At 51.5% G+C, this 21,970-nt stretch overlaps 6 protein-coding genes and 1 non-coding gene across 7 annotated transcripts; 2 read left to right on the forward strand and 5 right to left on the reverse strand.

Annotated features, from left to right (window-relative positions):
- Positions 1 to 1,023: 1,023 nt before the first annotated feature.
- On the reverse strand, positions 1,024 to 1,105 carry COCSUDRAFT_t27. Its single transcript has one exon. It is a non-coding gene; the product is annotated as a tRNA-Ser (tRNA).
- Positions 1,106 to 1,228: 123 nt separating this feature from the next.
- On the forward strand, positions 1,229 to 6,820 carry COCSUDRAFT_52734 (tRNA pseudouridine synthase D; the record flags this gene model as incomplete). Its single annotated transcript, XM_005649477.1, has 11 exons — positions 1,229 to 1,460; positions 1,629 to 2,178; positions 2,485 to 2,610; positions 2,896 to 3,024; positions 3,479 to 3,595; positions 3,930 to 4,060; positions 4,506 to 4,686; positions 5,053 to 5,254; positions 5,672 to 5,847; positions 6,082 to 6,313; positions 6,672 to 6,820. Exons 1-11 carry the CDS (start codon positions 1,378 to 1,380, stop codon positions 6,818 to 6,820), a joined length of 2,076 nt encoding a protein of 691 aa, XP_005649534.1. The 5' UTR covers positions 1,229 to 1,377.
- A 160-nt stretch (positions 6,821 to 6,980) lies between these two features.
- COCSUDRAFT_32531 (hypothetical protein) lies at positions 6,981 to 7,666 on the reverse strand. The gene has a single exon (XM_005649478.1). The coding sequence runs from the start codon at positions 7,481 to 7,483 to the stop codon at positions 7,301 to 7,303; it is 183 nt and encodes a 60-aa protein (XP_005649535.1). The 5' UTR covers positions 7,484 to 7,666; the 3' UTR covers positions 6,981 to 7,300.
- Positions 7,667 to 9,445: 1,779 nt separating this feature from the next.
- Positions 9,446 to 10,890, reverse strand: COCSUDRAFT_32532 (hypothetical protein). Its single transcript, XM_005649479.1, has 2 exons — positions 10,646 to 10,890; positions 9,446 to 10,488 (listed from the first exon to the last, which is right to left on the reverse strand). Exon 1 carries the CDS (start codon positions 10,878 to 10,880, stop codon positions 10,686 to 10,688), a length of 195 nt encoding a protein of 64 aa, XP_005649536.1. The 5' UTR covers positions 10,881 to 10,890; the 3' UTR covers positions 9,446 to 10,488; positions 10,646 to 10,685.
- Positions 10,891 to 11,922: 1,032 nt separating this feature from the next.
- Positions 11,923 to 15,820, reverse strand: COCSUDRAFT_27731 (PRP38-domain-containing protein; the record flags this gene model as incomplete). Its single annotated transcript, XM_005649480.1, has 8 exons — positions 11,923 to 12,691; positions 13,163 to 13,282; positions 13,546 to 13,680; positions 14,036 to 14,211; positions 14,864 to 14,941; positions 15,182 to 15,262; positions 15,392 to 15,467; positions 15,612 to 15,820. The coding sequence occupies 8 exons, from the start codon at positions 15,818 to 15,820 to the stop codon at positions 12,541 to 12,543; spliced, it is 1,026 nt and encodes a 341-aa protein (XP_005649537.1). The 3' UTR covers positions 11,923 to 12,540.
- Positions 15,821 to 16,542: 722 nt separating this feature from the next.
- On the forward strand, positions 16,543 to 18,923 carry COCSUDRAFT_65050 (hypothetical protein; the record flags this gene model as incomplete). Its single annotated transcript, XM_005649481.1, has 4 exons — positions 16,543 to 16,753; positions 17,273 to 17,361; positions 17,797 to 17,910; positions 18,532 to 18,923. 4 exons carry the CDS (start codon positions 16,543 to 16,545, stop codon positions 18,727 to 18,729), a joined length of 612 nt encoding a protein of 203 aa, XP_005649538.1. The 3' UTR covers positions 18,730 to 18,923.
- Positions 18,924 to 19,266: 343 nt separating this feature from the next.
- On the reverse strand, positions 19,267 to 21,581 carry COCSUDRAFT_40363 (hypothetical protein; the record flags this gene model as incomplete). Its single annotated transcript, XM_005649482.1, has 6 exons — positions 19,267 to 19,347; positions 19,590 to 19,714; positions 19,980 to 20,284; positions 20,562 to 20,721; positions 21,183 to 21,323; positions 21,485 to 21,581. 6 exons carry the CDS (start codon positions 21,579 to 21,581, stop codon positions 19,267 to 19,269), a joined length of 909 nt encoding a protein of 302 aa, XP_005649539.1.
- Positions 21,582 to 21,970: the final 389 nt, after the last annotated feature.

A 21,970-nucleotide genomic window follows, 5' to 3' on the forward strand; every position in this document is an offset into this window, starting at 1 on the left:
GGCGTTGCCTGTTGCTCAGGCGCGAGTTCCTGTGCCACTGGCGCCGGCGCCGCAGCCGGTGCAGACGCATCGGCCGGAGCGGCACAGGTGCGGAGAGCCTGACAATGAAAATGCCAAAAATTATTTGACGGAGAAACTGGAACTAGGGATCTGGTGCTCCGATGGCAATTGCAATTTTTATTCGGCCCGCCAACAGCAGGGTATCAATTTGGCCCCATGCAACTTATGTGTGGCACAAGTTCCTGTGCATTTATCCAGCAGAATTTCACCAGCAGCACACGAATTGCAGCACAGAAGGCGCAGCAGATGCTAGCAAACTACTTTAGCAGAGCCACAAAGGAACATGCACTGAGGAGATGAAGCAGAGTGAAGCCAGGGTATGTCCGAGCGGTGAGGTTGTGGCTGTGGTTCTGTGTGCAGGCATCACATTCCGGCAGGGCAGGACCCGGCTAGGAGGAGGGCACACAGGTACAGGCGTTTGCTAACGGAGGGATCACTAACAGGGCAGCCTGACAATGTCGGCCAGAGCACATTCCAATGGTGGCCCAGATGACAGTGACTGCAGGAGTCAGGATGAACTCTTGAGGCATACCTTGTTGGCCCTTATTTGGACCCTGGATTTGTTTAAAGCTCTTGCGAGCTTTGATATTGCTGCCGGCCTGGAGCGTGCTGCTGTCGGGCTTCTAGGACCCAGTTGCTAGCCTTGTATGCCTGTTTGCAATCAGGCAGATAGTTTTATCATTGTGCGCGAGTGGTACCGTTCAGGAATGCTTGATAAGCTTGCCTTCAAGTGGGGGCATGGAGTTGAAGGGACGTTGCTTAATGTACACAAGAATTGGTGCACAGCATCAGGATGTACCGCTGTAAATCACGAAATCTTGCTTCCAACCGGACAGAGATGTGTAGAGCTTGTGTGCTTTAATATGCACATGCAGCCTGCATGATGCAGCTTACCGTGCCCACCTGTTTTACGTGCACAGCTCACTGATGACTGAGGGAGAAAAAAAAAGAAAAACGCAAGGCCGTGAACGGCAGGATTTGAACCTGCGCGGGTTTCCCCAACAGATTTCGAGTCTGTCGCATTAGACCACTCTGCCACGTTCACAAACGCAGTGACAAATTTGTATTTTTCAGGCTATATAATCACACCCAACCGATTTAGAAACTCAACTCTGACTTTTAAGCATGATTTGACCTCCAGACATGAGAAGCATCTATGACAGTCATCAATCTTCTCGCCTACAGTACAGCGAGAACAGGCATACTTAGGACATATTTCATAAAATCCTTAAATAGCTATTCACTGATTGTCGCAGCCAGTGACCGTTGGTTAAATTCTTGAAATTATAGACTGCACTCAGTCCCAGAGGCGGAATAATGAGCAGCTCAATCGAAGAAGACGTTGGCATATCATGCTACATAACATCGACACCGCCCCTGAGTGCAATCCTTAAGCAAAGGCAAGCTCACTGTGCAGCAGGTTATTGCAATCTTGTCTATGAAACCGCAATCTGTTTATTTTTGTTGAATCTGCAATTCTATCTTGCGGTGCTGCTCAGTTCTCAGGACTCAATTATGGATCCTCCTGACTGATCTGAACGCGATCTGAGCGGCCGTTGTTCCTGCAGGTACAGTGACTTCCTCGTGAACGAAATCGACTGCAATGGTAATGTCGTCCAGCTCAACTCGACAGCAGTCAGCACCTCGGAGAGGGCGCCAAGCCCTGCCGCTCCAGCACCAGCCTGCAGTGAGACAGGGAACATTGAGCCCAACACAGCTCCTGAAGCAGCTGTTGTACCCCCAGAGGCACCTCCACACGCTTCAGCAGACATCGCTGCACTTCTTGGATATGCACAGCTCCTGTCAGGGCTGGACAAGCTGCTGCCGTCCGAAGGCGTCGCAGCAGTGCAGCAGTTTCTCACAGCAGTAGAGGCCTATGAGCGGTCATGGGCGGAGGCTGATGCTCCAAGCGATGCTGATGCTCCTGTAGAGAAGCCCAGCAGCGCAGAGAGAGTGAAGCCGCCGCTGCCCATCACTTTTGCAGTCAGCAGCAACAAGGACGAGCGCACAGCAGTACACCACTTTTTCAAGCAGCCTGGGCTGCCAAAATGCTCCACAGAGACCATGCCTGCCGGCGAGGATGGAGAGAACTGCATGCGGCTCTGCTATCATGCACAGGTGACCTCCCTGCATGGTAACCATTGCCGACGGCAGAACTTGCTCGGTGACGTATGCATGCTGTGCACACTTTGCTGTAGGTGCTGCTATTCTGTGGTCACCGAGCACTTACATGTGTGCACATTCAGGCTGCCCTGCTGCATTTGCCCTATTCTGGTGACATGGGCCATGTTGTGCCCGCACACCCACATGTATGGTTTCACCTGACTGTGAGGTTCAGCAGTACCGAAGCAAATCAGAATCTGAAAATAGGTCAACCCTTTTCAAATTCTAATCCATTTTCAAATTGGGTTGCTCTATGTGCAGAGAAGGAAGCGGAAACGGGAGGCGGCCAACGGCGTCGGCGGCGCCAAGGCTGCAAAATCAGGAGGGAACAACGAACAAGTGTTTCTGCCTGGAGGCCCCAAGTACTGCCGTTTCGCATTGTGCAAGGTGGACCCACATATCAACGCCTTATCATCCCTCTCGAGATCTCTGTTTCAGGTTACAGCGTTATTGACAGGCTAGTCTTGACTACTAGTGCAGCACAGCAGCAAAAACAGCCTGAGTCCTTCATATGCATGTGAAATTTCTGCATGGCCTTTTACCGGTGGAGATGCTTCACAAAATTGCTGTGCCGAAGCATGCCCTCGAGTGCCAACACTAGTCAAGCGGGGTCATGCAAGTCTCATAGCCTCAAAGAGGATAATCTGAAATAAAGTGTCCTTCTGCTGGCAGGAGAACATGGACAGCGGCCATGCACTGTCGTTGCTGGCTCGCGCAGTGCACTGCTCACCCTCCTGCTTCGGCGTAGCCGGTACCAAGGACAAGCGTGCAGTCACCGTGCAGCAAGTTACCGCTTTCAAGGTGACTGCTTAGAGTGTATCTGTCCAATCTCTTTAAAGCTTCCTGCTTGCAATGTTGAGAATACATAAAACCACCCGAGAACCCTCTTAGTGCTGCAAGTCGTTGCCATTCTTGCCTGACCACCAGACTTCATCGGGGGTTGCGGCTCTGCCTGGCACTGCTTAAGATGCGAACATGAGAGGATCAGATGATCAGGCCCATGCAGCCTGCAGGTCATTTTGAGGATGGAGTTGACCGCCAGATAAGTGCATTGATTATCAATAGTGTCATTTGTCTCTCCTTTAAGCCACGGATCAAAGGGGGATGCAGCAGCGGCAGGGGGGATGCGCTGCTGTTTCACAGCTTGAAGACAGATGTCTGGGTGTATCTTGGTCTAGGGGAAGCACGTCTGTTCTTTTTTATTTACCCTCAAAGAATAATAAATTAACATAGATTACCCTGCACTTGGCGACAGGTGGCGCCGTCGAGGCTGGCGAGTTCAAATGGGCGGCTACGGGGAATGCGCGTCGGAGACTTCGAACTCGTGGATGAACCCCTGCACCTCGGGGATGCGAAGGGCAACCGCTTCGAGGTGCTTTGCTTCCTTAACCCCCTTTATGTTATTGCATGTGCTCAACTTACTCACAAAGAACTTACCTGTGGCCTATCAATGATCCCAGATGCATGGCTTTCACGGTGGCATGCATCTCTGATTTGGAAGAGAATGGGTTGGGTATCTTGGGAGCTTATCGCACAGGCAGCCCGCACATTGCAGGTGATAAACACTGTATAGCAGTCATCATTTTTTGATGCATTCGCCAAGGGATGATGTCGGGCAGGATCTGGGCGCAGGAAGCCTGCACGATATAATAATATGCCACCTTTGCTCTCCGTCTTAAATGCATTTTCAAATTTGAATTTCTCAGGTGACTTTGAGGGACGTGGGCGCGGGCAGCCTTCACGATGTGGTTGCGGCGGTGGAAGCGGTGCGGGAAGACGGGTTCATCAATTACTTCGGCCTCCAACGCTTTGGCAGCACCGGCGGCCGCACGCACAGGTGCAGGAGCCCCTTTGTTAGAGGTTTTGGGTTTGAAGGGCTATTGATTGTCCAGGTGAACCCTGAATCCTTAATAAATCTAAAAATTCCATAGTGCAGATTGTTTTCCTCTTGAAGGGCTGAAGGCCACAACTCGAAGCATGCTCAAATCTCTGCAAAAGGAGTATAAAATAGGTATCCCTTGCAACTCCTTGTCATCAGGCAATTATTGCAGAATAAGTGCAGGTCGAGGACAGGTACTGATGCTGTGCTTCGCAGACATCCGGTGCAGAGTCTTGTAGGGTGTTTTTTGGGAGCATTATGATCGGCTGTGGCATTGCAGAATTTGCTGCTCTGCTGTTACCCCGTGGTGGCTTCTTTGAAGACAAGAAAAGGCACTCGACCCCATACAAGATATCTTCAATAGCACAAGATTGCCAGTAACCCAAAATGTGATCCACTGCAGGATTGGAGCCCTGCTGCTGAAGGGCGAGTGGAAGGCTGCGGTGGACATGATACTGGGGCGGATAGAGGGTGAGCGCTCAGATAATGACGAAGCGCGGCGGCTGTACCTGGAAGAGGGTGATGTCAGCGGCGCACTCAAGCTGATGCAGCGCCACCTCACCGCTGAGCGCGCGCTGCTCGAGGTGAGTCAGTGCATAGCCACGCCTCAGTCACCCTGACATAAGGCAAATTTTGCTTCGGAATTTTCAGAGCATTTTGCAAAGCAAGTGTGCATCTGCTCACAATTGTTGTCGCAGCTTGTCCCTTGTATAAGCAGCACGTCCTGTTGGCAAAGTTATCCGTCCACATGCACTGCATGCACGGCCCTGCAGGACAAAAGATTTCAATCATCTACTTATTGCAAATGCCTTGATTTGTTATGATTGCCTCTAGCATTGAGCAGCAGCACAGGTTTTACCAGCTCCAGAAGAAGGTATGTGAGCCCGTAAACTCTCAAGCGCAAGTGCTCAGTGCAAGCTGCTATTCTCAAAGCCGCCGGCTGAGCGCAGGGGCTGAGGAAGCAGAAGGGCGCCAACTTCTGCCAGGCGCTGCAGCAGATCCCCCGCAACACGCGCACCATGTACGTGCATGCCTACCAAAGCAGACTTTGGAACGAAGCCGCCAGCCACCGAGTGCGCACGTTCGGCGCCAAAGAGGCCGTTGCAGGGGATTTGGTTCTGCCGCGGGACGCTGCCGAGGCTGCCCCAGAGGGTGGGCATTTCTGCGCATCTTCCTGGTGGTCTTCAAAAGCTGTTATTTGCAAGTTTTTACTGGACTGTCTGTGCGCACTTATACTGCTGAGGCCGGCAAACAGCATGCACTTCTCTGTGCAAAACTGGCTCGAACGCTGTGACCTGAACTTGTATTAAAACTGCCCCCGCTCAGTTTCACTGCTGCTGCCGTAGCTACTCGGACCAGCTTGCACCCTCTATTGGCCCATAACCCCATTAAAATGCACCAAATCAGATGGCTGGTGCTGAAACGCATCAGGCTTGCACTTTAAAAGGGCTTGTGCTCTGTAAAGCCTATATTTGCTAGTTCAGGCCTATTGCCTCAGATATCAAGCCCGAATTTACAACCTGTGCCACGTTTTCTTCCCTCAGGGTAACCCTATATTACTTCGTGCAGAGGAAGCCGAGGCTGCTGACGAGCAGCTGGCGCAGCAGCCGGAGCGGGGGCGGCTGCCGGCAGAGGCGCATGTTGTGACCGAGGAGGAAGCTGCCTCTGCGCGCTACAGCATTGACGATGTTGTGCTACCCCTCCCTGGGTGCAGGGTGCAGTACCCACGCCATGCCACCGCTCAGGTAAGAACTGCTCATCAGCTGGGAATCCATGTCAATGCATACATGGCAACATCGGAATCTCCCTCTTCTCTCCTCATATCTGAAAGGCATGGTATAGGTTTGTGTCATCTTCTGGCAACTCTTGCATCATGTAGCAAAGTGCTTTTGGCAGTGGGATGCTCTCGCGTTTCTCTTCATGCCCACGCATGCCTGCGCATCATCTGAGAAGTGAAGAACACGCTGCTTCACTTGCAGGTCTATAGGGACCTTGCAGCAAAGGACGGCATTCCGCTCGACAGCGCGCCACACGGGGTGCGGGATTTTTCGATGACGGCGCTTCCCGGCGGCTACCGGCGGCTGCTGCACCGGCCGCGCGACCTAAACTGGCGCCTCCTTCGGTACAGCGATCCCGACGCGCCCCTCGCTTTATCAACTCTAGACCGTCTCACCGGCGTCGCTCCCCCGGCCGTCAATGCAATAGAATCAGGTAAATAACAACCATCAGTTGCTCGCTAATAATTGCAGGTTGGCTCTTTTGCCGGTCACTCTCTGGGTCACCCTGTCTCCAATTTTGCAGACGGCAAGAAGCCATGCTGGGAGAGAAGTGTAGGCTCCTGCTGATCTCATGTATCATTTTCGCTTCTGAAATTCTGTGTTGCTCTGCCCGTCCCAATTTTGGGCTTCAGCATGCTCAACTGTGGCATGGGGCAACTGTGCATGCATTTTTGTTCTGCTTGTAGACATCTGTTGTGAACCCGGGAAGCTTTGTTGATACACAGCTTTTATAGGGATAGGGAACGTTTGAAGACGGGGTGTGACAGTAATAAGAAGAGGTATTTCTGCAGGTGAGGAGGTTGGCGCAGGGGAGAAGATTGCACTGCAGCTGGCATTCAGTCTTCCCAGCTCCACATATGCAACCATGCTTGTGCGTGAACTGACCAAGACTTCCACAGCGACTGCATTTCACAAGTCGCTCTCGCAGCTTGCAAAGTGAGGAAAATCTGATGGTAGGGGATGGGACAAAGGCTGTGAATGCATGAAAAAGTTTTTGAAAGGTGCATGAAAATGAGCAAGTCTAGGTTTGCAGCCTGCAGCCCATCGGTCCGTATTTCTGTTTGAAGTCTCAGGGGCTCACTGAAACAGCAATGTCTGGAAAATTTGACAGATCTTTCAAGAACTGTAAATGGAAACTTGTGAGTTTCATGCGTAATGCACAAATACCTTGCACAGCAACCTCATGTGCCTTGCAGACAAAGATGGGAATCCTTAATGTAAAGAAACGAAACACAATTGGAACCCCGTGCAAAATCCCTTGGAAGCTCTTGAGTATCTAATCATGATCATGAGTTGACTCTTCATGAGTGTTGTACATGCGCCTGCTCCAGATCCTTAAGAGTGCCAGTGAGCACGCTCATACTGCTATTTGAGTCAATTCACAAGGCCCTTCCCTAAGTTCCCTTAATCACTGCTCAGCTCAACTCTGTGGAATTGCTGCGAGCCTCTCAAACCCAACAAAGTCATCCTTCCCCAGGCACTGTGCGCAATGCTGACAGTCGCACATGCCTTCTGGGGGGTTCTTGTCAAAACAGAATTGCCGAGAGGTTTCTGAGAGCTGTATGCTCTGCCATAACCCTTTAGCCTTGCCAAGATTCACCATCAACTTGAAAAAAAAGTCAGAACTATCTCGTCCCTCTTCATGACCATACTGCAATTTCAACCGTGTCACTCTCTCACAAAACCCCTGCGGATCCTCAAAGTCTATGCAGAGCTTGCTGGCTTGGACATCCAAATTTTCTATACATGAGGACGCTGGTATTAATAGAGAAACATTGCAACAGCCCTGCACAGAAAGGCACTTCAGTGTGTGAAAACAGTGTGTAGAGCTTGCAAGAGGCCGGCCATAATAAAACCAATCCTCAGGGCCAAAATTTTTGCACCCAATATGCAGAGTCAGCAGACCCTTCTGAATTCCTGCCACTTCTTGCAGCCTACTTTTGCATCCATCGGCCTCCTGAGGATGCATTTCTAGTTCTAAAGTGGTGAGAGGCATAGGCTTCAAGAGCCACTGAAGCATTTTTATGTCTGTTGCATTACCCCAGGTGTCCAAAGCCTCTACACCCGCTGGCAGATGCAGATATTCTGGCAGCACTCGTTTCAGCCGCACACCCTTCAGACCCGTCAGCATGCGCAAATCCAAACAAGGGAGAAAATCCGCTACTGATCGATTTTCAAGCTCAAGAGACTGCAGCTTTGTCAACTGGCAAATGGCATTCACCTGGGCATAGCCTATTTCATCCAGGCTTAGCCTCAAAACAGTGAGGTTCCTGGGAAATTGCATGGCCGGCAGAGAGATCGCTGCGAGGTCAAGAATGCACACACTGCCACAATGATACTTGAATAAGTGATGCACAAGCTCTGCAAAGGGCCTGACCAGCATCACGGTGTTCCCGTGGGGTTCTGCTAAATGCAATGCAAGCTTTAGCCTTTGCAATGCATGTGGGCTTGTTCCTGCATTTTGGAATATATGCCTCAGGACCGCTCCGAAACTTTTAAGGGACCTGCGCAGATCCTGCAAGCCCACCACGCAAGCGTATGAGGACAGGCTAAGGCCAAGTTGCATCATTTGGCTTGCAAATGAATCGAAAAACAGCTGTGCCTAGAAGCTTACTGAGTCGCGCACAATCTGTTGCATTGGCTCTTCCTAAAAGACAGCCAGATAAAATTGAGCTCTTGAGGGGCACCTGTGCTTGGAATATCAGTGACGCCACTTGTGCCTCTTCCCAGTGCTTCAAGAACCACTTCAGCTCAGAAAACTTCCAGCAGTGTGGGTAGATCGTGGTGTCGAGGACACGAGGCTGGAGACGATTGAAAGCACGGCAAACATCGCCGCAAGTGGCCACCCACTCCTTGAGCGAGAAGTGATCAGCTGCAATCTTCCGCCAAATCTCTAGGGGCAGCTGCACCCCTTTTGCATTCCGTACTGCTTCTTTGTCACGAGCACCGTGTACAAATGTGAACCGCCTTCTCTCATCAAGCTCATCACCCTCGCATCTGCTGGAATGGCGAGGCAAAGTCAGAAAGGTGCTGTAAAAATCGCAGCAAAAGCCTTCCGATGAACACTCACAATTGAATAGAGTAGCCTTAATTGCTATTGTGCAGAGGATAGAATTTTCTGCTTCTAGGAGAACCCACCTGTTTCTTGCCCTCGCTGGCTGTTTGAACAATGGCAACCGCCTTTGTGAGAATTCCATAAGGTTTCTGGCCGAAGCACCAAGATACAGGGGCAAATAACGTTTTGCTGCAATGCAAATGGGACAGTTCTTGTTCGTTCTCAGCGCTATGGGTTGCCAATCAGATCGGTCTGCTGGACATCACCCTTCCAAGATGTGAAAGACTACATAAGGTAAGCAACTTGCAGCTGTGGCGACCCCGACACCACAAGTAGAATCTTGCAGAGGAATACATGTTTTGTCGAGGCCTAGGCATTTTCTGCGGTTGCATATTGGGCCCCAATTCCAATGCATCTCCAGGGGTTGTAAATCACCGTGATTACAGTGACTGTGCAATTGCCGTGAGAGGCAGCTATCTTTGAATTACATTAAAGGAAATGGAACCACACAGCATGGAACTGCTTACATCAAGAGGCCATTGACAGCACGCCTGAAACGGTAGGGGTAATTACTAATACTAACTACTGTTTACTAATACTAACGTTAAGTTCAACGTTAACGTTAGTAGTACCAGTACAATGAACCACTATTAGTGATTACCCTTATCAAACGTCAAGCAGCTTGCATTGCACAATGCAGGCACCATCTCACACGCCAATGAAGCCAAAGTAACGCAGGCAGCCAGCGCAGTAGTGACAGCCTTGGCAAGCGCAAGGTGCTGCGGCAGCAGTGTCACGAATAGAGTTTCTGTCAGGGTTGACCAGGTAAAATCGCATGCGCGCATAATGTCACATGTCCGGCGCGTTGCACTTGGAATTCCAGGCTTTTTCTGCCCTCAGCGAGCTCAGAAATACAGTCAGGGATTTGTGTCATAGCCCATGCTCAACTCCCTTACTTGCGCACAGAACCTCCCTTGCATCCTCGAATTCTATCAACAAGCAATTGGCGCCAAATTTGAGTTCCTCTAAGCAAAACGAAGATGGAATGAGCATGTGCACACCAGACAGCCAGGATATTGTCAGGATGTTCAGTCCCCAGAAATGCGGGATACCTCTTAACCGTAATTGGGCCAGCCATAGTTAGGAAGCTATATAAGTAATGCCAAAGCCTTCACAGTCACTTTTTCAGCTCGCTTTGGACCAGAGCTGCCTCCTTGAATCTGGCTATGCACTCCCGGGACAAGGATGAGTAAGCTTAAGCATGCACTCTCGCTTACTGTACTACAGGCAGCGGAATTGAGAGCCACTGCGCCCTTCCTATGTGGTCTGCATCAGCCCAGGTTACGAAGACATGCAGACTTTGTCGCACGAACAAGGTCTGTGGCACTCTAAACCCCGGATCACAAGCACAGCCACAGCAGCCGCGACCATGATGGCCAATCCTAGAATTGCGAATGCTGACCTCCCTGTCATCCTCCTCCCTGTGCCGCTTCCTGTCTCCTCCATCGTCTTATCTCCTGTCCCTATCCTTGTCAAGGTCTCTATCCCCAGTCCTACAGCACACAGGATTCCGTTCATATGTGATTCAGATTACTTTTGTATAGAGTGCCTCGGGTTGTCAAGTACAAGGTGGCAATTTGCTCAAGCCTATTTGTCAGACCCTGACACCGCAGGCTTGCTAGTAGGGTAGGGCAACATGGGGTCTCCCACACTGCTTTGGCATACTGATGTCTTGCATCACTTCTCAAAGTCATGGAATTTGTATGTGCGCAAATTCCTCCCCTTCCGATGACTCCTGCCTGCCCGGTTGCTCAATGGAGTGGATGGTGACCGCATGGTCACCGCGATGTGGACCTCCCACGTGAAGAGCTTCTGAGTCTGATAGCCTGCACAGGGAGCGCCTACAAATGCACGCAACACGATCTATGGTCTCATGACCCAGCATGATGGAGTTCTTGCCGGCCTATGCCTAGGGCATTGATTTGATAGGGAAAGCTTTCTGGTGGGGGAGGGGATCTCGTGTGTAATATTCGTTGAGGACCGCATCGTCGTCTCCACCTGGTGGTCCCGTGCGCTCCGCAACGAATATTACACACGAGATCCCCTCCCCCACCAGAAAGCTTGCCCTATCAAACCAATGCCCTGGGCCTAGGCCGGCAAGAACTCCATCATGCTGGGTCATGAGAGCATAGATCGTGTTGCGTGCATTTATGTAGGCGCTCCCTGTGCAGGCTATCAAGCTCAGAAGCCCTTCACGTGGGAGCTCCACGTCGCGCCTGACTTCGTCAGCGTCCATCCTGCACTTCAGAGGAGGCATTCAGGGGTGCTAAAAGTGAGTAGGCGTTGACGAAAATGGCACTTGTTATCATCCTATAGACATAGACTGCAGGCAGAGTTGTTACCTGCTCCTTTTCCTTGAGTTTCGCTTCTTTATTCTGTTTGGCCTTGGCTTCGAAGTCTTCCTTCAACGGCCGTGCCTTCTCAAGGTCTCCTGCAGTCGCAAGAGTCTATCATTCAGATCTACACCGGCTTGCGAGGTCACTAACATACAAAAAGCTACTGCAGCCTGAGTTCCAGCTTGGTGGAGCAGCTAAATTCCGCCAGAGGAGAAGCACAGAAGAAGTCCTTGCTGCACACGTTTTGCCTTCCAGAACCACATCCGTTGGATGCGGTCGGGATCTGCGGCTTGCTTCAGTAGCTTGCAAAGCTTCTCCGAGTCCGTCTTGCTGATTCAGATGTGCTTGGGATCCCCAGGTATCATTTTAACTCAAATATTACTCATTGTCTACTCAGTCGCATCAGTAATATGATAGCTCTTACCGGCACAATATGCGTCTTGCACAACGGCAAAATGAAAGCAAGAACGGCGCAATCCTCTTTCAATCGAAGGCTTCGGGCTGTCCCCCAATTCTGTCCAGACTCTTCCTGTCTGCCTGCCCGGCGGGTGGACCCGGATCTAATCTGGCAACCTCTCCCTTCAGTACGAGTCCGGGGGCCCCTATGTAACTCAGTGACTCACACTGACAGTGATGTCTTAAGAACTAGAGAAGTGCCGCCATGGATTGATGGCTTACAATCGCATTCCTGGCAATCCCATCTGGGATGCAATCTTGCATCCATGTTTATCAGCCTGACAGCAGCATGCAACCGTCGTCAAAAACAAACCTTTAAAAATTCTAGGATTTGGGCCACGTGTGGGCCATGCTACCATGCTACCAGCAGATATCTAATATTTCACCATCAGACACCCCAAATCAGTGGGACCCTGCCAGGCAGTGGAGGATTCACGTCAATGTAGGTGCCTCCCAGCAAATGGCACACATCAGGCAAAAGCACGCCTGGCCAGAACACAATGCAGCGCCGATATCACAAATTGTGGGTGCCCCCTCAATTCAACAATTAAGGTTTAAAGTTTGCGCAATACTGGGCTCTCACACTGCCTTGGTATGTCCTGCATTCCGTTTTCGCTTGACCAGCAAGGTCCGCTGCGGCATAGCAATCGACATGGAGCTATGCTGACACAAGTTGGTAACATCAGCATCCCTCACATCGCGCGCTGACATTGACATTTCTGACATCGCGCGCTGACATCGGTGGCGCTGACATCAGCGGCGGTACCCATCGCGATCGCGGCTGCTGTGCCTGTGCTTGTGCTCCCGCCCCCGGTCCCTGTCACCCTCCTCCCTGTGCCGCTTCCTGTCTCCTGCATCATCTCGCCGCTTCTCCCTCTCCCTGTCACGGTCCCTGTCCCCGATCCTGCACCACACAAGACTTGTTCAATATCAGATTAATATCTGTGTTAATCACTTAAACCCCATTATAAAGTACATTCGAATCTCCCATTTGACTGACTTCTGACAGTACTCACCATTGCAGGAAGCCACATTTAAGCCCTTTTCAGCAACATACGCCTGAAAACATGGATTTCAGGAGAAACTTCGGAGGGTGGGTTGTGACCTCGCCTTCCCAGCATACGGTAAGACAGCCCGCAAATTTCCTGCATGCCCTACTGAACAAACGATTCAGCACACTTTGTGCTGCACCTCCTGCCCATCTGTGGGTGAACTCATTGCGGCGTGATTGAGATATTCATCTGGGAAAGCCAGGCCCAGCTCAGGTACTACTGAGGGAGCCAGAAGCCATGGCAAGGCTCGAGAGCCTTCACGGGGCCAGATGCAATGCATGCGATAGTTGAGGCTGTCAGCCGCATTCAGCACTGTGTCACACCTGGCGTCACGTGAGGAGTGCCTGTCTCTATCCCTGTCCCGATCACTGCGCCCTCTGTCTCTCTCCCTGTCGCGGTCTCTGCTGCTGCCCCCATCTGGCCTCCTCTCCCTTTCCACGTCCCTGCAAGACACCAAAGATGATCACAGATGAGTCCTCTGAATGATGCACTTTGTCTCACTCATATACCTGCCGCGGAGCAGGGCAGAACTGATGACATATTTGTCAGTGCATGCCAAGCACAATTTGTGCAGGGGCCTGCACAAGCAAGCACATAGGCATTGTAACCTGTCTTGCTTAAGCTTATTTGGCACAGTAGCTGGCACACGTGACAAGAATACCAAAACTGTAGGGGGGCGTGTTCCGCTCAGGAGGACAAGAATCACCTGTCCCGGGGCCGCGCAGGTGACCGAGGCGGCGGCAGTGCCGCGCCAGAGCCGCCCTTCATGCCGGCACCCAGGCCACGGCCCTCCTCTCGCGCCGTTGCGCGGTTTGGAGCACGCTGCCCAAATGCCACAGACCTGCACAGGGTCAGGCACCTCAGAATATGGAAAAGCAGGTATGAGTGCACGGTGGGAATCGGTACAAGGGATGCCCTGCACATGAAGACAGCAAGACAGCTGCCAAGATGTGAGGCCTCGAAACACATTTCTGGATGCTTTCCCTTATCCTGCCCAATTCTCTGTCTGGCAGCAATGCATTGGCCTGTTGCACTTTGCACTGGTGAGACTCTGCACAGATGTCACGAGACTCCCCTCATCGGAAGCAGACTGAAAAGCCAACAATGAAGAATAAGGCCCTCAATCCTGACAGAGCAGCTACATGAAGAGCATTGACAAGAATATTCAATATCACAGGAGGCGAGGGGGGACTGACAGGGAGGCCTTGACGGAGGCGGGCCGCCGGTTGGCTTCCTCGATGCCGCGGCGGTCGGTGCCGCCCTGGCCGGCGTTGCCCACTGCCCGGCTGGGCAGCCCGAGCGCGGTCAGCTTGGACACAAAGTCGTCGTGCACCGGCTTGGGGATGCGCGGGAAGATCGTCTCGAAATAGTACTGCGCAGCCACACAGGGACCCCAAACATGTGTCAGTCATGGCCTGGCACAATTTTCCTAAACCCGCTACCTTTCTCATTATTTGCTACCTAGATTTGCTGCAGGAACCCTAAACTTGCATGTGCACATGAATGCTGCACGCACATACTGACCATCATGTGACCATGCTGCCTAGAGTGGCGGCGGAAAGCACACAGGAAACTCCTTGAAAAGGCATGCGCAGATCAGGGAATGTATGCAATATGAATGCCGAGACCTGCTTCCTAAGAACTGGTTGTGGCTACGTAAAGATGTGATGATGGCGCACCCATCTACACCTCAACATGCTGCCACCTGTGTGGTCAGGGCAGGGGGAGGGGTCACCAAGGAATGGGGAACCACCTGCAGCAGCAAACACAAATGCCATCAAGAAATGCCAACAGGATGCTTTCCAACAGCTCTGCCATTCTATGCAGGCAATCTCTGGATCAGCAATGCAAACATGTGAAAGGCGCTCAAAGTTTAGCTCAAGGAGCCGTGCCCCGCCAGTTCCACCTTGCTTGCATGCAGTGCATGGACGTTCTCGAAAAGGTCATAGTCAGGTATTGTCCACAAGCACGACCACAGAAATCAGTGCAGCAACAAAGACTCGGCACAGGCAAATTATGCGCACCTGTTCGAGGAAAACATCACGCACAAACTCGCCCATTGTCACAGTCTTGCCATGTCCTTCCGGGCTGGGGTCGATCTCCTGCGCCAGATCACAGCCTTTGAGTTCGCTGTCTTCATGCAATACAGGAATGCTACTGTAAAATCATACGCTGCAGCTCTCAAGGCTAAGCTTCCGCAAGCATTGAAAATTGACGTTGAGGCACAAAACCCAAAGAGAATGGAGCACACGAGCAGATGGGGCACAGGCAGCAGAAGCATTACGGAAATGGTGAGTGTATGCCACTTTGGGGGCAAAAGACAGTAGGCATGCAAAACGAACCTCGCTGTCCCTGACATACGGCTGGATCCACTCCCACAGAGTCCGTGGGTTGGCCGCATAGCGAAGGTACAGGAATCCAACCTGCACATGCTCTGTTTGTCAGGTTCTGGAGGTCAATGCAGTGAATGGTGCAAAGTCACTATTGCCTAAAACAGATTTCGTTGATGGAAATAGCACATTAAAAAGTGGTTGACTTAGTAGGGAGCACACCGCTCGAATGTATGGCGAATCAGTGTGATCCAAGAGGTTCTTTATCTGCGGTTTGGATGGAACCAACGTAAAAAGCCTGCGAAACACCAAGAAATGTTATAGTCACACTTGTAGAGGGCTGATCAATGCTTGCCTATCACCCAGTGAGACAATCTATTGGGAAGTCAAGGCAAAAGTGAGGTGCGCCGTGAGCTTGCTCTGAAAGGCACAACGCACCGACCTGTAGAGCAGGCAAAATGCTGAGGACGCTCCACGAGCGTTGCCACTCATCCAGGGCTCAACATCCTGAACACTGTAATAGATCTCATCCACAACCTCCTCCCAGGTGCCCAGCTTCATGCACGTGTCCCGGTAATACTCCGAGTTCACGATATTTTTTTGCAAAACCGACTCTACGTTAAAAGTCGCTGTGTTGCCGTACTGTTCCATATTTAGTGAGACCTTGCTTCCCAAATCAGCACCTCCGCAGAAAGTACCGTGCAAGAAGGTTAGAACCGTTTGCCCACTTACTGAATAGGTAGAAAACTTCAATAAAATCTCCAGTGGGTTGCGGCAAGAGAGGGCTGCACTCGTTGACAGGAAATAGATGAAACTGTATCAGGTTTCAAAAGACTGCTCGCGGTGTAGTGAGTAAATCCCCTAATGAAACTTCTTGTTACGTTTATTCTAACATGAGTGTTTGCCACTCTCTAATCTTGCGCAATTAACAGGATTTGTGAGCCAGGAATGTGGCAAATGCCTCGCTCGAAGACCTCCTCACCATTATTGCCTGCCTATACCCTCTGCGGCAGCTTCTTTTCAATCAAGCAACTGCATATTGAAACAATTATCATCAAGTTGCAATGCACTGCTAAAAACAGCTTATTACCTCAATTGAATATCCAGCAATAAAGCACCACACGAAAAAGTCATTACAAAATCCCGCAACTTCGTGGCGATCCAAGAGTGATCTGAAACAACTAAAAGCCCACTTGATATCACTTCTCAGGTAGGAATAGTTCTGTAACATTTTCATATGTTTTTCTACCTTTTATGCGGTGGATTCCGGTTCCTGCTCTTCCGGCGTGTTCACCCAGACACCATCAGTGTTGTCTGGGGACGATATTCTGGTGCTAATGTGCAGGGATCAGCTTGCTTACCGCCTCAATCGCATGCTGCTGAGAAACGGAGCTCTCTCTGGGGGTTCCACCGGCCAGCTGCCACCAGAGGCCAGGCCCCTGTTTGAGGAGGGGGCAACTCTGGTGTTCAGAAGGTGGACAGCCCTCAGCCTGGCTGTTGAGGGCCAGTGGGGCGGCGCCAGCTCGGTGGAGAAGGCTGAAAACATCTGGGCTGAGACCATGGAGTGGTTTTACAAGAACAAGGGTGCGCTTATTCATGCCCTGTAACGCATCCCCTATCTTGCCTAAGTAGTGCCACTGCAACCCGGCCAATCCGTTCCTGCATGCAAGGAAAGTCAATCTGATTTAATCTTGCCTGCACTATCCATTGAAAATACTGCATACAGGCAACGCGTGGTTTGCGCATGCATATCCAGTCTCGTTTTTGCTTAAGCCTGGCAAGAACTGTCGGTGGTGCCAGGCTGCAGACACTTGTAGATTCCCCAGATGCGGCCGCAGAAGCCCTGCATGTTTCACCTTTGGCCTCTGGTTTCCGAATCGTCGACCCGTAAAAATTTACACAAACCAAGCCATGCTGCTGCCCACGGTAGATTGGGTCTTTTGTGGACGTGGCGAGTCCAAGAAGGGGTGGATTTTGGATAGGAATTAGGCAGGCTTCGCATGCAGCTTATCTGCATACTCGCCTTGTCTCTTTTATAAAAAGCCTCAAACGACAATATATTAAAATTAGAAATAACGAGCATGATGATGTGCCTGGCTGCAGAGCACTATTCGGATGACCTCGGGATGGAGCTTGAGGACAGCATGGAGCAGGACTTCAACATGAAGCTGGAGGATGGGAGCCCCTACGAGGTGCGCTAGGACATGAGTCAAGGGGACTGGAAATTGCTCTCTGACCTCTCCTGCATTCCTTTTGGCCAAAAGCACAACTTCCTGAATGCTTCAGATTCCCGGCAGCGGGGATGCAGATTGCCTGGCCTGGACACTGTAATGCAGAGATCTGCTCCTGTAGCTGTCTCTGCGCTCTTACTTTGTTGCCCATACATGGCAGCCACCTACTGTTACCATCCGAGGATCTGTAGCATCTGAGTCAACAGGGGACCTTGCAAGATCGATGTGGACTAAGCACCAGGGCAGCCTGGACGCAGGATTGATTACGGGGCATCTGATATCATTGTGATGTAGGAAGGATGTAGTACCGCCGAGGGCAGGGTCTTGGTGGAAGGGAATAGATTGGGCTTGGTCCGATGTGGTCCAGAATGCAAGCACCTGTCTGGGTGCATGCAGGTTGCAAAGGTGCTGGTGCTGCTGCACAGCGAGCTGCTGGCCAGAAATGAGGCCACGCTGAACAGGCTGCGGCAGAGCGCACCGCTGCCCCCAACAGCCAGCAGACAAGAGCGGGTGAGACATCTCAGTGGCCAGCAAAGAGTTCTTTGAGATGAAATTGAGCAAAGTATTGTATACACTGGGAGGCAACAGAAGATGCATTTGATCTGGTTGTTGGGAGGCTGTGTGAATCTTGATGAATGGTTGGTGTTGGTGGCGCAGCTGTGGCTCTTCATGTAAACCAGCATAATGCAGGGGAGGGGTGAAGTATCCCCTGACATGTGCTGGTTTGACATGGAGCAGTCATGCATGCATCTACAGAAAGTGATGATTTCTTGTTGGTCAATCGGCGTCAAGTCGATCAGCTGCTGTGATCACATGGCTTGGATTTATCTCTTTGATAATCCTCTGGGACCCTAGGGTTGATGATGATAACCGCGAAACATCCAGCAGTTGATGAAGCGAGCCGAAGGCGAGTTCTTGAATTATGCAAGGCACCTCACTAGATTGACTCGAATTGATTGCCCACGCGGCCGCTGCGGGCTGCACTTGTTATTCCACAGGAATGAGGACAGCAGGATTTGAGTGTGACTGCAGATTTATCTCTCCTCGCTTGCTTCAACTCCTGCTCCACAAATGACTAGCAAGTTGTGTGATTTTGCTCCAGCACTGATAAAGATTTGCCTCTGCTGCCAGGTGGACAGGGATGGCACTGTGCTAGCAGGAGATGGAGAGGCAAGCAGCAGTGACAGCGACTCAGACATGGACGAGGATGGGATGGAGGCAACGCCGTCTGACGCCGTGCAGCCAGCTCAGCGGCAGGGGCCCGTAATCGACGAGGAGGGATTTGAACTCGTGCAGAAGCGGCGCCCACGCGGCCGGGACAAGGGCTGATAAAATAAGATAAATTGCATTATGAGCTGTGTTCGTAGACTCTGACTTTGGTATGACACTTGAGCAGCTATTTGAGACTTATCCCTGTTGCAGTTTTGTTTGCTTTAGGCATACATTAAAAGTGCTGGTGTACTATGAGCTGCAAGCTTACTCATCGGAGGCACATTTAACGGCGGTTTGGATCAATTCCATAGAAAGACAAGCGCACGCTCGGACTCTTGGGGCTCCATTATAGCCAGCAGATTCAGGCAATAAGTTTTGTTGCAACATCATCCCTCCTGAACCCCAGGTGCCACCATTTGACCCTGCAACCTGATTGTTAGCAGCCGACACGGCAAAGTCTTTGGTACAGGCTCACAAGTTTCTTGCCAAGACAACTGCAAAGCATACCAAACCACCAGTGTGATACTGCCAGATCATCCATACACTTCAGCACATGGCACATGCCATTGTGACCTGTGCAGGGCTCAGCACGAAATTCAGTTCATTGTTTGAGTTTTCCACAATGTTCACTGCATCCCCGACATCTCATGTGATTCAGGACATGTCATCAATGTCCGCTAGTACCCCTGTCAGCTTTGCTGTTTTTGCGCTCACAGCACTCTCCAGAGACGCCACCTGTGGGAACACACATCCGAGCACTCGACACAGGACAGCCGAGAATACATGGCAAAAGGCACTGCACATGAATCCGTGCGCGTCCAATCGACCAGCTGGAAGACAGCAGCTACTCTTGACACACGCCAGGAAGGGTCCTACATCAATCCGCACAAGTTTTCAGAGGTCAGCCAGCCACAAAGTGGCCCAAGCAATGTCTCCGTGAGAACTAAAGCAGGCGGGAAAAAGGACAGCTTACTAACCTGTGCCATAAGCGCCCTGTAGACTGTCTCCACGCCTGCCACCTGGCGCTGCACATCTGCCACTGCAATCTGCTGCAGCTCCTTCTCAGACAACGCCTCAGGACCGCTGACACTGGTGCTGGTTCCTGCGCAGCAGAAAGGACCGCTTTTAGCATTCAGGCAGCTGCGTCAATTCCAACAATATCGGATATCTTACACGCCTCACTTGTCGCTTCATGAGCAGTAGTGGGCAGCAGTACATCTTGCACTATATGGGCAACACATTAAAAGGGAAATGTACCACCACGCATCAGCAGGGCAATGTAAGCAATCGAACATCATAGACAGGATACTGGTAGGAGCCCAACTGACAAAGAAAGCTAGTGGCCCCAGCGTAAGATGGGGCCGCACCGTTGGAGAGCTGCCTGTCATCCTTAGGAATTTGAACAGCTCTTTCCACAGGTGAGAGGCCAGCCACTGGCGCCAAGGGTTCATAATCCCGATCGGCGCGCGCCCCCCGGAGGGACCCGAGGTTGATGATGCGCATGGGGACCGGCCACGGCCGGTGCCGCGGCGGGGGCACCCCGGAAGCTTCTGCGGAAGCTGCCACGGAGTCGCCCTCCTGCTGCGGAAGCTGCTGGTACATGCGGTGCTGGAAGCCTAATGTGGCGCCGTTGTGGTCCTCTCCCGCAGTGAACACTCCAAACAGCATCGGCCTGCGCAAAAGAAATTTCCTGAGCGCCTAATCCTGCGGCAATTTGCACCATGAGATTTGTGCATGATCTGCATACATATTTCCAGGGGCACATGCAGATTGGTGCATGGCTCAGATCAAATTCAGCGAATAATACAGCACGCACGGTGCAAAGATTCGAGCCACTGAGATGAGTTGCACCTTCTGTCTGAAATGGTTGCAGGATCCCTTGTGTGCAGCAACAAATGGGCCAGAGAGGCATGCCCTGCAGGGCACTGTACTGGGGTAAGAGGTCTCACTTTCCTGCTGTTTGTGGCTGCAGGCGAGCCAGGCAGACGGGCAGGTGCGCGCACACAGCGCTGTCTCTAGCCGAGGGCTTTGCCCAGACTGCTCTCCTGCTCACAAACCAGCCCAGCACCGTCTCCTGCTGTTCCAGGACCAGTGCTGCCAGCTTCTCACCTGCATGGAGCAACAGACCTTGCTCACACGAATTCAAGAGCGTACTGTATCTAGATGTAGATCCCCCTCGTAATTGTGTTCTGATCAGGTGGTGTTCCTGCCTATGTCCTGCCCATGCCCGGTCTCTGTATACCTTGAAAAACCGAGTGCCCCTATGACCGCTTGCCAGGCTTGCCTTTGCATCCCTGCTTTGTTTTTCATGTGTTTCCGTGCCTAGCAGGCCAAGCTGGCACCTTAGCGACCAGTATGTGTGCAAGTATGTGGACATGAAGCTTGTTCCTTGTAAGCCCTTGTGACAGGGCCATGCACATCTCAGCACATGAGAGAAAATCCTGCATGCCAAGAAGGCTCTGCACGCGTGGCAGGTTGCAAGCTAGTAGACTCTTGAGCTGTATCTGGGCTGCTGCAAGAATAGGCCTCCCCCATCCCCCCATGAAGGTATTCCCATTTGTGCAGCTCACCGTCAATCTGGCCTGCGGGGTTGTAGAACGAGCAGACAGATGCAGAGCTCTGGAAGCTAGTGATGCCTGCCTCCAAGCTGGCACTTTTCTCCTCTGCGCGATCATCGTGCATTGTGGATGTTGTCCGGGTCTCATAGCTGCCTGCAAGCAGGGAGGACCTGGCTTGTGTTTAGTGGCTTGACACAAGGGGCCTCCCTCAGCGCTTTGACACTTGGTAATGTCCATTATCGAAGGTAAAAATGAAAGCGTCGTTTGATGAGCCCAAGTGACAATGACTTGACCGTGATGGTGCAGGTCTTCACCTAGGATCAGACCATCAAAGTCCAGGTGGTTTCTGGCCATGCTTTGCAGGAGAGAGGCCAACGACGGGCCGGTCGTCCGTACATCCTGGAGATCCATCTGCTTCGACCCCGCTGCGAGACCACTAGAATTCCAACACCAGCAAGAGAGACCCCGTGCTTGGCTTGTTGCAGTACGAACAGCGGATCTGATTAGAGTGAATGTCCAGAAGTGCTAGATGCCCTTCATTAACACATCTACCGCATTAAACAACATCACAGTGTGCCTTACACATGAATTGAAAGACCAATCAGAGAAGAATTGAGTTGAGCCGGGCTCGCGTCTGTGGCATCCCAAACGATGATTTCAAAAGAATATAATGCATCAAAATCTAGAAATCGTCGTTGATCGCGCAAGCATTGCTCGGTCAAGCCTGCAAAGAGGCCAAAGAAAGCTAGAGAAGCTGCATCGGGCAAAACAAGCTATCGCCGGGATTTACCAGGATGTAT

The sequence above is a fragment of the Coccomyxa subellipsoidea genome (genome assembly GCF_000258705.1).
Source record: "Coccomyxa subellipsoidea C-169, whole genome shotgun sequence".
Lineage (NCBI taxonomy): Eukaryota > Viridiplantae > Chlorophyta > Trebouxiophyceae > Coccomyxaceae > Coccomyxa > Coccomyxa subellipsoidea.

Bases quoted from the DNA above. Each gene is read 5' to 3' on its own strand.
- COCSUDRAFT_32531 (XM_005649478.1), bottom strand. From the start codon at position 7,483: ATGGTGAATCTTGGCAAGGCTAAAGGGTTATGGCAGAGCATACAGCTC.
- COCSUDRAFT_32532 (XM_005649479.1), bottom strand. From the start codon at position 10,880: ATGCTGGGTCATGAGACCATAGATCGTGTTGCGTGCATTTGTAGGCGC.